This window comes from Myotis yumanensis, unplaced genomic scaffold (assembly GCF_028538775.1).
Source record: "Myotis yumanensis isolate MYYU_CA2020_CCGP unplaced genomic scaffold, mMyoYum1.0.hap1 SCAF_3, whole genome shotgun sequence".
In the NCBI taxonomy this organism is placed as follows: domain Eukaryota; kingdom Metazoa; phylum Chordata; class Mammalia; order Chiroptera; family Vespertilionidae; genus Myotis; species Myotis yumanensis.
Window position 1 is genome coordinate 213,469,314 of NW_027223754.1, and position 15,397 is coordinate 213,484,710.

The 15,397-nt window shown below is 65.4% G+C and overlaps 1 protein-coding gene across 2 annotated transcripts in view; it reads right to left on the minus strand.

The window, feature by feature from the left end:
• CELSR1 (cadherin EGF LAG seven-pass G-type receptor 1) overlaps positions 1 to 15,397 on the minus strand; it is a 99,053-nt gene that overhangs the window by 8,925 nt on the left and 74,731 nt on the right. For both annotated transcript variants that reach the window (XM_070411311.1, XM_070411310.1), the window contains exons 10-23: positions 13,697 to 13,882; positions 12,417 to 12,530; positions 11,377 to 11,551; positions 10,224 to 10,365; positions 9,189 to 9,309; positions 8,254 to 8,437; positions 7,819 to 7,920; positions 6,997 to 7,091; positions 6,003 to 6,212; positions 5,534 to 5,717; positions 4,594 to 4,737; positions 3,885 to 4,089; positions 2,845 to 3,012; positions 1,359 to 1,485 (exon numbers count right to left, since the gene is read on the minus strand). In XM_070411311.1, the coding sequence (XP_070267412.1) occupies positions 1,359 to 1,485; positions 2,845 to 3,012; positions 3,885 to 4,089; positions 4,594 to 4,737; positions 5,534 to 5,717; positions 6,003 to 6,212; positions 6,997 to 7,091; positions 7,819 to 7,920; positions 8,254 to 8,437; positions 9,189 to 9,309; positions 10,224 to 10,365; positions 11,377 to 11,551; positions 12,417 to 12,530; positions 13,697 to 13,882 (2,157 nt within the window). The remainder of the gene's footprint in view (positions 1 to 1,358; positions 1,486 to 2,844; positions 3,013 to 3,884; positions 4,090 to 4,593; positions 4,738 to 5,533; positions 5,718 to 6,002; positions 6,213 to 6,996; positions 7,092 to 7,818; positions 7,921 to 8,253; positions 8,438 to 9,188; positions 9,310 to 10,223; positions 10,366 to 11,376; positions 11,552 to 12,416; positions 12,531 to 13,696; positions 13,883 to 15,397) is intronic.

Below are 15,397 nucleotides of genomic sequence, written 5' to 3' on the forward strand. Positions count from 1 at the left end.
AATCAATCCATCAATGTATTTTTTAAAGTTCTGGGGGCAGATGGTGGTGACGGTCACATAACAGGTCACGAATGTGCTGCATGCTGGCCTGTGCTCCCTTCAGTGCGACTAAGGTGGTGAGCTTCGTGTTATGTACTTTTTGACGCAATAAAATAATAACAAGAGAAGGAAAGAGCCACATCACCCTGCTGCCCAGGAGGCCCCGGGCCTCCCCCCGAACCCTGACCTGGGCGGGACCTCCACGTAGACTCAGTTTACCCAGAGGCCAGGACTGCCATCATCTCCTGGGCTTTGCAGGACGTCACCCCGCTCCGGGAGCTGGCACCCTGCAGGGAGCAGGGAGCTCCCACCCCCGTAATCCTGGGAGTGTTCTGCACCCACACTTTTGAGCAGGGGCGCCCGGGGCACGCCGGGCTGGAACTGGCCGGGGATCGGGAGGCCGAGCGCTTCGGGGTTTCTCCTCCTGCAGCCAACCCAGGGTCCCCTGGAGGCCGGGGTCCTGGGGCTCCCCTGGGGCTGGGGGGGCTAGTGAGACTTCTGGCTTTGGGCCCCCCTGAATTCCAGCTCCTGGGCCTCCGTCCACTCCAGGCACGGCCTGGCTTCCTGACCAGGGGGCTCCCCCAACTCCGGGGACAAAGACCTCGAATGACTGACCCTCCAGGCCGGGCCCTGTGCCACCTGCTCCGGGCGCCTGTCGGGGAGGCCCGAGGGCACATTCTTCCTGTCACTGGGACGCCCGTCCGGCTGACTCACCTCCCAGGAGTGACAGAGACCCCGCAGTGGCACAGAGAGCCCCTGGGGGACGGTGGCCTGGCCTCCCCCACAAAACCCAGGCCTGGGAAGGGGCTCCTGGAGTCCAGCGCGGGCACCAGGCTGACCTCACCCCCCGCCCCCCCTGCAGCCCATTCATCGCACCCCAGGCCAGAGGACGCCGGGGCTAAACGTTAGCGCCTGCGGCCGGGCTGTGGACCCGCCTCCTTTGTCTTCGGGGGCCTCTGGGGCCTGTGGGGCCAGCGTGTGTGGCTGAAGGGAGACACTCCCTTGTCCGGACGACTTTTCTTCCTTAACTTTAACATGAGGTGAAGCTGCGTCACCTGACAGGCTGGGGGCCCCGCTGGGAAGTGAGGGGGGCGGTCCAGGCGGCTCCTTTAACGCACAGCCAGGCCTCGGTGGAAGCCCTGGGGGCTTCCTTACGGAACCGCAACTGCGAACAGACTGGCCAGCTCAGGGGCTCGGTTTCAAGCCCTCGGAGGGAGACACAGCCTTGGGGGGGCAGCTGTGGGGCCAGGCTCGACGCCCCAAAGGGTGAATGCCCTGCACACACGTGCCAGGCGGGCAGGGCCGCCGTGGGTGCCCACCTCGCGCCGGGAGACGTCCATGAGCACCGCGAAGCTGGCGGTGTGGCTGCACTGGCAGGTCACGTGGGTCCGGTTCCGCGCCAGCAGCTCGCAGCCCTTGGCCGACCAGCCTCCAGTCCCCCCGGGGCTGCAGAGAAAAGGGGGGGGTCCCTCTAGCGCCGGGCTCCCCGAGGCCTCCTGCCCCTGCCTGCCGCGCCCTCACTGCGCCCACAAGTGCCCGTCACGCGGAGGCCCACAGCCCCCTTCCCGGGGACCCTGGGACTACTCCCCCCCCCTCTGGCCTCTGAGGAGCGCCCGGGGCTCCTGCTCTGTGTCATCGCAGTAAAACCTAAATGGACGCTGGGCACCCCTCCTTGTGTGGGAAACATTAGTGGGTTGTTAAAAGGGCCGCTTTGTTCCTCAGCCTGCTCCTTGTCCAGACATTACCTTCCTTCTAGGCTTTCATCTCCCCATTGTGCAACCTTTTACGGCCGCTGCCTGGGGGCAGGGCCCCATGACGCTCCCGTTTAACTGGTGGGGAGCCCCAAACCGCAAGGTGCATCTCGGCCTCAGAGGGAGCCCTGCCCTCCGGACTCTGGGAAAATCCACTCACTTCTCTGAGCCTCAGTTTGCTCATCTGTAAAATGGGCTGTGAAGGCGAAGGCATTTGCTAAGAACTAGGATGCAGGATGACTGTGCAGCCAGGCAGAGGGGATAATGAGAGGATGGCTACCGCCAGGGTTTGAAGGCGGGGGGCCTGCGACGGCCGGGCTTCACATGGCCAGGCAGCCCCTCCCACGCCCCCACCGTGAGCCCGCGCGGCACTCGCTCTTTGTAAGCCGGGCGTCTGTTCCGGTGCGACGCCGCTGCTCGTTAACCAGAACTCGGGAAACAACGAGGGAGAGACACACAGGGTCTGCTCCCCAGCGCGCGCCAAGTGGGGGGCTGGCTCGCTGCCCCAGCCTCAGCGCCCAGCTCGGCCCCACTCACCCCAGTGGGACACGATTGGGGGGAGGTTTGGCTGCACAGATTCTGTCCGAGCTTCAGACAAGGGAGGGCCCCGCTGAGGCAGCTGGGCTCCCGGGGTGAAACCAGCCTCGCGGCTGCCTTGCTGGTCTCACGGTGGCCAGGGTAGGTCGGCACCCCCGGCTGACACAGGGACCCCCACACGCATCTGGACGCCCCAGGTCGGCGGAAGGGTCCCTGGGCCCGTCTCTGAGTGCTGCCTCCGGGCGTGTTCAGCACAAGCCCCGGCCCGGTTTGGCAGAGACGGGGCGCCTGTCGGCTTCTGTGTCCTGGCAGCCCTGCGGGTGCGTGGCCTATCTCCGTGTTGGCCTGTGTGTGTACACGTGTGTGTACATGCACGTGCACGGGTGTGTTTGTAACTGTGTGTGTAGGGGACCCTAACACCCAGGACGAGCAAGAGGACCCCCCAGGGGAGGCTCCCCCAGAGGTTGGGGACCTGGCCCGCTCCGGCCCCCGCAGCTCCCGTGGAGACGTGGCTCACGTGATGGAGTGGTTCCAGAACACGCAGACGGGCTTGGTGCGCTCCCGCGTCTCCAGCAGCGCGAACTGCACGCGGACGGGCCTCTGCAGGGGGCGGGGCAGCGGCGCCCCCTCGCTGTGCACCACGGCGCTCACCACCGGCGTGTTGATGACCGGCCGGCCCGGCAGCCTGCGGGGAGAGAGACACAGGGACACGCGTGTCAGAGAACACGTCTAACAGCCCAGCCGTGTGCAAGCACAGAGGACACAGGCCTGACGCCCTCGGGAGGGCGCCACACTGCGGCGAGCTCTGCTCCTGGGAGGGGCTGGGCTGCGGCCGCGGGGTGCTCCCTGCGGGTTTTGCCATGGGTGGGGCGTGCACAGGGTCAAAGGTGAACTTTAGAAACTTAAAAATGAGAAGTGCCCGGCTGGCGTGGCTCCGTGGCTGAGTGTCGACCTATGAACCAGGGGGTCCCAGGTTCGATTCCCGATACGGGCATAGGCCCGGGTTACGGACTTGATCCCCAGTGTGGGGACATGAAGGAGGCAGTGGATCAATGGTTCTCTCTCATTGACGTTTCTCTCTCCCTCTCTCTTCCTCTCTGAAATCAATAAAAATAAATAAATATAGAAAGTGAGGAGAAAGCATGTGTATGGCAGGGGTGGCCCCACAACAGACCAGCAGGGGCGGCAGGGGCAGCAGGGGAGCCTGAGATGGCAGCTGAAAAGAAGCAGGCGAATATCCCAGCTCCTGGGGTCCCCCAATAACAAGGGTCACCCCACTAACGAGGGTGAGGGCCCTGTGCCTGACTGCGCACGGCCACGGAGCCCCTGGGCAGGAGTTGTTTCCCAGCCAGTGTCACCCAGTAGCCCTGGGTGCCGGCCCCGCAGCCTGAGGACAGGTGTTGGGGACAGACCCTTGAGCGGGAATCACACTGCCAGGCCGGTGTGCCAACGGCAGACCCAGAACCCCTGTGGGAGCCCGCAGGGCAGGGCGTGCTGGGGTGGGTGTGACGTGCGGGGCCTGGGGACCCCTGCACGCGGCCCTCCCGGGCTCCTCACCGGAGGCTGCGGCGATCGGGGTCGTAGCGCTCGGGCAGCAGCTGCCCCAGCGTCCGGTAGACGACGACCAGGGCGACGGCGAACTGGCCGGGCTCCTCGGGGTGCCTCTTCCGCCTCCGGGACGGGGCCTCGCTCTCGGCGCCGGACCCAGGGCGCGGGGTCTGCAGGGCGGCCTTACCCCCGACGGGCCTCCCCGAGGGCCCCTCTGCAAGGTGAGTGAGCGTGTGAGCGAGGAGCCGACACGGGGGACGGGGCTCCCCCAGGGACGCGCCCCAAGGACAGGCTGGAGAGACAAGCCGGCCACAGGCTGTGGATTTCACTCCCGGGACCAGGAGGCAGCGGGGCAGCGGTCACCAGGGGCTGGGGGGGGTACCGCCCAGAGGGAGGGCAGCGGGCAGCGGGCAGCGTCCCGCACGGCGGCCTCGCGGGAATCTCAGCCCCGCAGCACACCGTGGAGGGGGGCCGAGCCGAGCCTGCCTCCCTGTGGGCGCTCCCGGCCTAAATAAACCGCTGGGTCTGAAGCCTCAGTTTCCCCACAGCCCGGCTGGCTCAGTGTCTCCCACTAACCAGTGCTGGTCAGGGAGCCTCAGCCCACGGGACCCACACCCACAGGGCATGCTCTGCTGTGAGACTGCTTTTCGCTCTCCCTGCAGCCCCCCAACCGCCCCCCAGCAGGAGGCCCCGCACAGCCCTGGGCTCCCGCGCTCACCTCTCCTCTCCGGAGGTCGGAAGAAGTCGGCCGAGAAGAAGACAGAGGACGCCAGCTCTCTTGGGAAGTCCTCCTGGATGTCCTCGAGCCGCGGCACCCAGGCTCCCGAGAAGTTGAACTTGTCGAAGACGTCGACAGCAAGGACTGTGGGGACAGTGGTTTCCCTCACACGTGGCTCAAGGCCCTGCCCCCGGGAGCCCCAACCCGAACCAGAACCCGTCTTCCTGGGCGCTTTACACCGAGCGGGAGGGGAACGTGGCAGGCCCGGGTCGGGACACGTGGGGCAGCTTGGGGGCCGGCACAGCCAGTGACCCTGACGGGAGCAGCGCGCCCCCCCCCTCCTCCCGGCCGGTGGGGGTGCCGCTATGGGTCACAGGCCCACCCGTGGGAGGTAACGGGGAAACCAAGGGGCACCTGGGGAAGGGACGTCCTGGCTCTGCCCGAGGCGCAGGAGGAAGCGGGGAGCCCCCAGGGCAGCCCCCAGGGCTGTGCCAGCGCTGGCCGAGCCGGGGGCTTTCTCCCAGGAAGGAGCCCAACTGGTGAACCCGACTCAGAGCAGCGCGTCCTGGGCGCCGGGGCACTGGGTTCGCCGGGCGCTGGCGTGTGGCCTCTCCGCCCTGGGCCGGCCACCGTCCTGGTCCCGCCCTGGGCCTGGGGCTCTCGGAGCGAGTGTGGAGGGTGGGACCCCAGGCCCACTCCCCAGACAGCCTCCCCCAGCTCTGCCTTCTCGCCCCCTCTGCGCACGCCGTCCCCCGGGTCCTGGCCGGGGTGCCGTGTGTTTCTGTGGGTCACCTGTGAGCAGGCTGGACCAAGAGGGCCCCACCTCCCCTTTTACAGACGAGAGAAGAGGCCAGAGCCGCTGACCCTTCCCCGAGAGGCGGCCGGGCGGGGGCTGTGCACCCGATGGGCCCGGGGCGGTGCCCGGTGCCGGGGCCCTTACTCATGTTGGCGGTGACGATGACGAAGGGCCGCAGGTAGGTTCTGCGCAGGTTGCGGGCCACGTTGCTGAAATAATCCTCGAAGCTGCGCAGCAGCTGGGCCACGCCCCCCTCGCCGCGCTGGATCTGCTCCCACGCGGCCCTGGTGCCCGGGGCCAGCAGGGCGCTGCCCGCGCGGACGACATCCTGGCAGACAGACAGATAGACGGTGCTCAGCTCGGGGTGCAGTGCCCGGAGGCCTGGCTACCGCACGGGGCTCCCAGGTCCCGCAGGCCCGGCCGGCCGCCTGAGCGGGTGGAGACGGCGGCTGCTTCCCTCTCCAAGGCAGGAGGGGGCGTCAGGGAGAAGCCCTGCGGGGGGCGTGGCATGTGCACCCCGGGGCACACAGGGGAGGCGGCTGGTGACATCACAGCCCCACCCCCACAGGAACGCCTGGTCTTGCCCCCCAAGGCCACGGCCGCGCCCGCCCACCTGGTGGAAGTCGGCGTCCCGCGTGGCCGCCAGCTCGAAGCCCTGCCGGCCGCTCTCGTGCTGCAGGACGCGGGCCAGCAGTTGGGAGGCCGTGCGCAGGTCCTGGCCGAAGAGCGCGGCCGAGTGCTGCGTGGCGTTGCTCAGCGCCCTGGCCAGCCGCAGGGCCCCCGGCCCGTCCATCCGCGTCTCATTGCGGCTCAGCCTCTCGTTCTGAAAGAGGGAGCAGACGCGATGCCTGCCAGCCTGCCGTGTGGCTGCACGGGCCTCCCGCTCAACCCACCACTTCCCGCGGGAACTGTCTGGTCCAAACAGAACTTGAGAAATTAAAAGCAGCCCGGCGGGCGTGGCTCAGTGGTTGAGCGTTGACCTATGAACCAGGAGGTCCCGGTTCAATTCCTGGTCAGGGCACAGGCCTGGGTTGTGGGCTCGATCCCCAGTGTGGGGCGTGCAGGAGGCAGCCGATCCATGATTTTCTCATCATTAATGTTTCCATCTCTCTCCCTCTCCCTTCCTCTCTGAAGTCAATCTATAATAATAAAAGCGTAATATGCTAATTAGACTGAATGTCCTTCCTTCCGGACAAAGCCACAGTGGGCAGGGACCAAGGCAGAGGCAGCAGAGGCCCCTGGCCTCGGAGGTGGCAGGTGGGGGCCCAAGGTCCTTGCACGAATTTCGTGCACCGGGCCTCTAGTAAAAATATATTAAAAAAAAAAAATAAAGACCCTGGCTGATAACTGGTACCAAAAAGGAGGGTCTGTCAGGCCAACAATTGGCTGAAAAACACGCCAAGTGGGAGGGGCCGGAGCATCTGAGGCGCTGGGAGGAGGGCGAGAGGGGAGGGCGGGGACTCCACCCTGGGACTCGGAGTCTGCAGGGCCACAGGCACAGCTGGGGCCTGAAGGGAACGAGGAGACGTGTCCGGAGCCGGGCTGGTGTCTGACCACGGGCGCTGCCTCGACCCCACCCACCCGGGGCTCCGCACGCCTGTCCCTACCGCGGCTTTGAGCTGCACAAAGGAGGCCGTGGTGCAGTTGAAGAGCTCGGGGGGCCGCCAGCCCTTCTCCCCGCTGCAGTGGCGGACGGCGGTGCCTGGGGCAGAGGAGGGACATGAAACTGAAGTCCTGACGGCTAATCGACGAGTGCTCGTCCCGATGTGCTCAGACCCGGTGTGTTCCCATGAGGTGTGCACCCACCCCTCGCTGGCCCAGGACTCACAGGGGCCCCGGCCACAAGGCCAGCGGGAGCCACGGCCATGAGGCCAGCGGGGGCCCAGCCACAGGGCCAGTGGGAGCCCAGCCACGGGACCAGCTGGGGCCCAGCCATGAGGCCAGCGGGAGCCACGGCCATGAGGCCAGCGGGGGCCCAGCCACGGGGCCAGTGGGGGGCCCAGCCACGGGGCCGGCAGGGGTGGTCCCGTCTCCCGCCCGGGCAATGTCTGAGCTGTGGGCTGTCTGCAAGCAGGTGGCCGGAGCCCAGCCGTGACAGGCAGACATCGGAGCAAGTCCTCGAGAAAGAAGCCGGCTCACCCCCTTCTGGAGCACCCACTCCCACCCACGCTGCGGGCTCCACCCCTCACGGGCAGATGCAGCTCCACCCCTTCTACAGAGAGCGGCTGAGCGGGGAGCAGCTGGCTGAGCCCCTCCCAGGTCTTGTCATTTATTATTTAGGAGAAGTTCCTCACGTCCCCCAACACTTCGGCTAAACTAAGGTTTCTCAGCATGGAACACGGAGCGTCCGTGAGGTCCGGCCTCTCCCGTAACCACGTGCTTCTACCCGCCCTCCTGCCCGGCGTGGACGCCCCGGCCCTGGCACTTACCCACGGATCCCTTGGGGCACGGCACCGCGGCCGGCTGCCCAAACTTGGTCTGCGGCCACCAGATGCCAGCTTCAAACGCCCTGGGACACCCGCTGTAGATCACTGGGGGGCAGAGGGGAGACGCTCAGCCTGGCCCAGCCACCCCAGGGTGCAGGGCTCCGCTCACTCCTCCCTGGGGGCCCCGCCCCCAAACCAGACCCCCACCTTCCCCCGCGGTGAGGACGGGACGGGCGACCAGCTCTAACGAGGGCCAAGGTCACAGAGCGCCAGGTGCACAGACCCTAAGCTGAGCATTCCTCAAACGCCAGAGTGTGCGGTGCGCGTTCACACACACACACACACACACACACACACGTACATACGCACGCATGCACGCCGTGCCCAGCGGCCTGCCCCTGCGACACGGCCTCACGGGGGCCAAGGGGCACCACTGACCTTCGCAGCCGAGCACGGTGACCTCGGCGAAAGGGTTGTCGCAGCGGTTGCACTGGCGGCCGATGACCCCCGGCCTGCAGGCGCACTGCCCGGTGTCGGCGTCGCAGGCGCGGCTGTGGGAGCCGTGCGGGAAGCAGTCGCAGGGCAGGCAGGCGTCCTGGTCCGGGGGCTGGTAGTGGTTCTCCTGCGAACGCCAGAAGCCGCGCGGGGGGCTCGTGGTCGGTGCCGAAGACGAGCCGACCCCACGGACGCTGCTCGGGGTCCCGGGTGTGGGCTGCGGACGCTAGTCCCGTGGTCCCAGCGGCTCCCAGGGGAAGGCAGCCCGGGGGCCTCAGGACCTCGGGGCAGCGAGACACCCAGACCCACATCAGCAGGCAAGTGCGTGTGCACGTGATGCCCTGGGCTCGGGACGCGTGTGCACGTGTAGACGTGCGCAGGTAGGTGTGTTTATGTACATGTAGGTGTGTGTGTATGTGATTCCCTGGGCTCAAGATGTGTGTGTGCATGTGTCCAGGCAGGTGTGTGTAGATATGCGTGTGTGTAGGTGTGTATAAGTAGGTGTGTGTGTAGGTGTGTGTCTATGCACATGTAGGGGTATGTAGGTGTGTGTGCATGTGTTATGCACATGTAGGTGTGTGCACGTGCAGATAGCTATGCACGTGTAGGTGTGTGTGTGTGTGCATGCACGTGTAGGTGTGTGTAAGTAGGCATGTGTGTAGGTAGGCGTGTGTGTAGGTGTGTGTGTAGGTGTGTGTCTACGCACATGTAGGGGTATGTAGGTGTGTGTGCATGTTATGCACATGTAGGTGTGTGCACGTGCAGATAGCTATGCACGTGTAGGTGTGTGTGTGTGTGTGCATGCAGGGCCACCTCCGGGCTCGGCGCCCAGGAGCGGTGAGGGGCACGTGCCCGCAGACCTCCGTGGGCTGCCTCACCTTGCACTGGCACTGCCCGCTGGTCTTGTTGCAGTCGGGATCGAAGCCTTTGTCGACGGCACAGTGGCACGGGCCACACACAGGGTTCCCCCACCAGCCTTTGGGGCACGGGAGGTCGATCCTGTCGGGAAGCAGGTGGAGGGCTGCACACTGTCTGCTCGGAGCCAGAGGAAGCCTCCTGGGGCCCGGAGCTGGCCCCTCCCTCCCCCTCGAGGGGCCTCAGTTCCCCCTGCCTGCCTCCCCCGCCCCCGATCACCCCCACCTCTTAGACTTTCCCATCCCAATCCCAGCCTTGAGGGGCCCACGGCGGGAGGGTTCTACCTACAGAACTCGTTTTAAATGACGTGTTTACTTTCCCTTCGACCTGGAGACACAGGACTCCCCACCCCGGCTCGCTGCCAGCATGACGTCGCCGGGTCCCCTCTGTGCAGCACCCACAGCGGACGCCGGCTCCCGGGCACAGTGACACGGACGCCCCTGCACGGCCTCCCTCGACCCCAGCCCCACGCAGCACGGAGCCGGCTGCCCCGGGACCAGGGGCTGGGCAGCACCCGTGGTCCCCCCGGCCCAGGGACAAACGCTGGCCATGGCCCCGGGTGCTCAGAGCGGCCTGCCCCGCCCGGTGTGCCCGCGCCTCCGTCAGCTCCGTCCAGCCACGCGCTGGACCAGTGCGCTCAGAATCGGCTCCACCCAGCCCCTGGGGAGCCAGCTGGTGACCTTGAGGTGAGTGACCTCGAAGGTGAGGAGGCCGCCCGCCTCCCAGCCGGCTGCCGCCCGTCGCCTGACCGACCTCCGCTCCCCCTGCTCTGAGCACAGCAGCTGGAGGTCAGAGAGCAGTTTGTAAGTCTCTGGTGGAGACGGGCTCAACCGAGGTTCGTGCGAGACGCCCACTTTGGTTCTCATTTACTTTGTGCCGATTTGAAAACGGGTCCTTGACCCAGAATTGTATGCATTTTGGGTTAAGTCACCACGAAGAGAAACTGGCAGGAGCAGCACCGCGTGGACGCGCGGCGGCGACACACGTGCATCTCTCACCTGTTCTCGCAGTACGGCCCGTAGCGGCCGGCCCCGCACTCGCACACGTAGCCCCGCGGGGTGCCGGGGCTGCGCACGCAGGCCGCCGGGTGCTCACAGGGGTTCAGGTGGCACACGTCAACGCACTTCGTTCCAAAGAACCCTGTGGGGACAGGCCAGCATGACCCCCGCCCCCCGGAGCCAGACCCTCATGTCCGACACCCCGGCCACTGTCCTCCCGGCCTCCTGGTGTCACGGGGAACGTGAGCACTCAGAGGGCCCAACGTGGACTCACAGACAAGGGCTCCCAGGCGCCCCCGGGAGGGCGGGAACCACAGGCAGAGGGTCCCAGCCACCGGAGGACACACGGTGGCGGGTGCCCGCTGGCACAGCTACGGCACCACCAAATCCAGAGGCAAACATTGAACGTACGCTTTTAAAAATGTGTGTTTTCACCTAATTTTCTTCATCTCATCTCGAGCCCTGAGGCTGAGGCCTGGGGCCCGTCTGCCCGAGTACAAAAGAGACACGCATCTAAGAGGAGATGGCCCTGCCCTGACCAGTGTGGCTCAGTGGATAGAGCGTCGGCCTGTGGACTGAAGGGTCCCAGGTTCGATTCCGGTCAAGGGCATGTACCTTGGTTGGGGGCTCAATCCCCAGTAGGGAGTGTGCAGGAGGCGGCTGATCGATGTTTCTCTCTCATCGATATTTCTAACTCTCTATTCCTCTCCCTTGCTCTCTGTACAAAATCAATAAAATATATATATTTTTTTTTTTTAAAAAAAGAAGAGATGGCCCAGTCTGGCCAGCGTGGCTCAGTGGTTGAGTGTCAGCCTATGACCTATGAACCAGGAGGTCACAGTTCCATTCCCAGTTGGGACACAGGCCCGGGTTGTGGGCTCGATCCCCAGTAGGGGGCGTGCAGGAGGCAGCCGACCCAGGAGTCTCATCATTTATGTCTCTCTCTCCCTTCCTCTCTGAAATAAATTGAAAAATAAAAAAAATTTTAAAGGAAGAGACGGCTGGCCCAGTCCTTGGTCACACACCAGAGCTCAGGGCTCCCCGACACGAAGGGTCGCTGGGAAGCCGGGCCCCGGCGCAGCCCCCCCAGTGCACTGTCTGCACCGAGGCGTCGCCGGGCTGAGGGCAGCGGGTGTGGGCGGCGGACGCTCACCTTTGTCGCAGACGCAGGTGTGGCCGTCCCAGGCGTCGCGGCAGTGGCTGTGCTGGGGGCAGGGGCTGGAGGCGCACGAGTCGCCCATGTCACAGCCGTCCTTCACCCTGACCTTGAGGGCGTCGTCCATGTTCAGCGTGGCGACGTTGGTGGACGTCTCCCCCATCCTCACTCCCTGCAGGAGGAAAGGACAGGGACTCGATCCCGGGGCCTCTGGGCGGGAGGAACCCCGAACGGTCCCCGGCGGTTACGGACCCGCAGTGCCCTCTGTCCCTGGTTTCTACAGTGACACCTCGTTTATCTGGGGCCCTGGGGCGAGGGGGCGAGGGGAGCAGGGAGGGGGGGCGACGGCAGAACGAGGTCGCCCGCCTCCCCAGGTTGTGCTCCAGGAGGAGACAGGCCCCGCATCCCAGCGACCCGGGTGGGCTCACGAGGGAAAGTGCATGCAGGTGTGACTGCGGGGGGGGGTAGCCGGCGCTCACGGCAGAGGGTGGCTGAGCGAGGGCACCCAGCAGGGGCACCCAGGGGCCACATGTGGCGAGTTCCCAGGCAAGAGGCCCGGGGCCAGGCACAGCAGAGCTGGGGGAGGGGCTCAGAGAGCACGCGGGGCATGGGGGGCACCAGGTGAAGGAACGGAAGTATCTCCTTGCCACGGGTGCTGGGCCGCGAGCTGGGCCTCGAGCAGGGCTACTCGACAAACAGCTGCCAGACAGCACACCTGGACGAGGGACAGGGGGGCCCGTGCAGGGGGGCCCGGAGCGGACAGCGGGGCTGGTGGAGGGAGCGAGGGGCGGGTTCTGGTCTCGCCAGGAGGGCAGAGCGGCAGGTGCAGGTGACAGATGGGGGGGGCTGGGGGGGAGGACGTGAGGGACGTGGGGAGGACCGGGTGTGGCTGGGACCCGTGTGTGTTACCGTTGGGTCGGCGCTCAGACGAGCGACTGGTCACTGAGACCAGCAGTCACCAGGGGTCCAGCCGTGGGGCAGCAGCGGAGCCGGTGAGCAGTGCCCGCGCCCGTGCCCGCCGCGCCGGCCGTGCATACCTGCATGCAGCCCCGGAAGCCGCGGCGCACCGAGACCTTGTCCTCCGACACGCCGCCCAGCACCACGCTGCGCATCCTCAGCCCCGGGAGCCGGTTCCCAATCTGCACCGTGTCCTGCGGGGGAGGGCGCACCCACCCGAAACTGCTTCACGCTCGAAGGCACACGCAGCCGCTCGGGCAAACCCACGGGCGGAGGCCTGGGCCTTCAAGCAGCAGGCAGCCCGGCCGGCGTGGCTCAGGGCTGAGCATCAACCTATGAACCAGGAGGTCCCGGTTCGATTCCCCGTCAGGACACATGCCCCGGTTGTGGGCTCGGTCCCCAGTGTGGGGGCTGCAGGAGGCAGCCGATCCATGATTCTCTCGTCATAGATGTTTCTCTCCCTCTCTCCCTCCTTCCTCTCTGAAATCAATAAAATACATTAACAAAAATAAAAATAAAAGTGGGCCGGGCTCAGCCTTCTCTCTGAAAACCCGGCTGCTATCTGTGTGACGCACGAGGCGTGGGAACCGGGTCAGAGGCCCCGTGTCCATGTCCCAGCTCAGCCCACAGGGTCAGTGAGGGGACGTGGGCAACCTGCCCCTCCATGCTGGCCACGATGCGGGAAAGAGCTGGTGACCTGGGGAGACGGCAGCGAATGGAAAACACGCCCATGGATGGGGGCATCTAAGGGGGCACCAGCAGACCCTGAGCCGGAAGGGTGCCCGCGGGACCCGTAGCTGCTCATCGCAGAGCCGGCGGTGAGATGAGCCTGGACTCCCAGAGCGCCGAACAGTCGCCCGGGCGTCCTGTAAACACGCCTCTCCTCCCCCCGCAAACCGTGGCGATCGTGTGGCTCAGCCAGCACTCCGAGTGCGCCCTGCCAGCTGCCACGCTGGTGTCCCACGGCCCCTCTGGTCCCCGGGCTCCCTGCTCGCCCACCTGCACGCACCGTCCACTCTGAGGTTTTTAATCTCTGTGCCCGAAGGCACAGCGCCGAGCACACAACCGTTACTCGACAGGCCCGCTAAGATGCCCTGCTGAAGGCAGCCACGGCGCCAGGATGGACACACGGATGCAGCCCAGGTCCTGACCCTGGGAGCTGGCCATCCGGGCAGGGGACGAGGCGCAGGTGCCAGGGACCTCAGCATAAGGCAGAATGTGAGACCCAGACTCAGGGGCTTCAGAATGGGCGCCCCCAAATCTACCAGGGCCCTGGGGGGTCCCGGTACGCGGGAGGGTCAGTGGGCTCCCCACAGACCCGATGAAGGGGTCTGACCCAGAGGTGCCGGTGCCGGCCCACCTGGTCCACGCCATAGTCCAAGGTCATGACCGCCAGGTACTTGATGTCCGTGCCCTCCTTGGCGCTCTTCAGCTCGATCAGCAGGTGGTGCCACTCGCCGTCAGCCACGCGCGACCGGGACAGCCGCATGGACGCCGCGTCCGAGGGGCCGTGGGACACCGTGAACTGGACGTGGCTGTTGAGGATCTGTGGGACGGGGAGCCACGGGAAAACTTACGGGCGCTGCGTCGGAGATGGACCAAAGCGTAGGCCACGCCTAACTTCCCGTGGCCTGTGACGCCCCTCAGAATGCTATGCCCTTTCTGTGGTAGGAAGTTCAGATGCTGCCCTGGCCGGTTTCCCAGTGGTTAGAGCGTCGGCCCACAGGCCGGGGATCCCGGGTTCGATTCCCAGTCAAGGGCACATACCTCGGTTGCAGGCTCAATCCCCGGCCCTCTTCAGGGGCAACTAATCAACGTGTCTCTCTCGCATTGATGCTTCTCTCCCTCTCCTCCCTCCCTTTCTTAAAAAAAAAATCAATGGGAAAACATCCTCGGGAGGAGATAAAAGAAGGGTCCAATGCGGGCAGAGTCCGGCACAACAGTGCCCACTGGACCTGGCCCTGGGGGCAAACAGCGGTGCGGGGCCCGCGGGCTCTGCATTTGGGTGTAAATGTGACCCCTTCTGAGACGAGACTCAGGTCACGTGTTCAAGGACACGCACAGGCAACAGAAATCAGCCCCACGACTGGCCGAGCCACGAAGCCAGGGGAATGCCCAGGTCACGTCGACCCTGGTGAAGGTCGGGGTGACTGGCACAGCCTCCTGACAACACCAGGAAAATGAGGCCAACTCAAAGGCCCCCCCCCGCCCCCAGGCTGCAGACACCAGGAGACTCGCGCCCTGCGGCCGACAACAGGCCGTGCGGGCCTCCCCCGGCGGCCAGCTGAGCACAGCTGCCTAGGCGCTGGGGCCGGGGGACAAAACCTCTCAGAGCAGACGGGCGACAGCGCCTCCTCCGTTCCAGTGTCAGATTCTCTCCACGTCTTCAACCCGAGGCCCAGCACTCAACCAAGAATAACCCCGTCCCCCAGGAGACAAGACCGTGCGCTTGAAAACCAGGAGAAGCAGGAAACCGGAGACAGAACCTCGGGGACCCAGAGAGCAGAAGTGCCAGACGCAGGCGCGAGGACAGGTACGGGGACCACGGGACCCCGAGGAATAGGCTCCCGGGGACGCGCCCTCTTCGCTTTGGAGGTAAACGTTTCGTTTGGTGATATTAGACCCAAGCACCCTGTTTAATACACTCGAGAAAGATCAGGAAATGACACTGTCGCTGATCTCACGTTTAAGTGTAACTTCGAGCGAGACAGAGTGGAAAGCCGGCCGGTGTGGCTCCGTGGTTGAGCACTGACCCCTGAACCAGGAGGTCACCATCCGATTCCCCGTCAGGGCACAGGCCCGGGTTGCGGGCTCGATCCCCAGTGGGGGGCGTGCAGGAGGCAGCTGATGGATGTTTCTCCCTCCCCCTCTCCCTTCCTCTCTGAGATCAACACATCATATTTTTTTTAAAAAAAGGGATAGAGTAAAAAAAACAAAAACAAAAATGACTCCTCAGAGGTGACGGTTGTCAGGGACGGTTAGCTTTCTTTTCGACAGAAACGGTCTCCGTCGGCGTGCGAGCCCCTGCAGAGTCCTGTGCAGGGATCCTAGAATCGCAAAC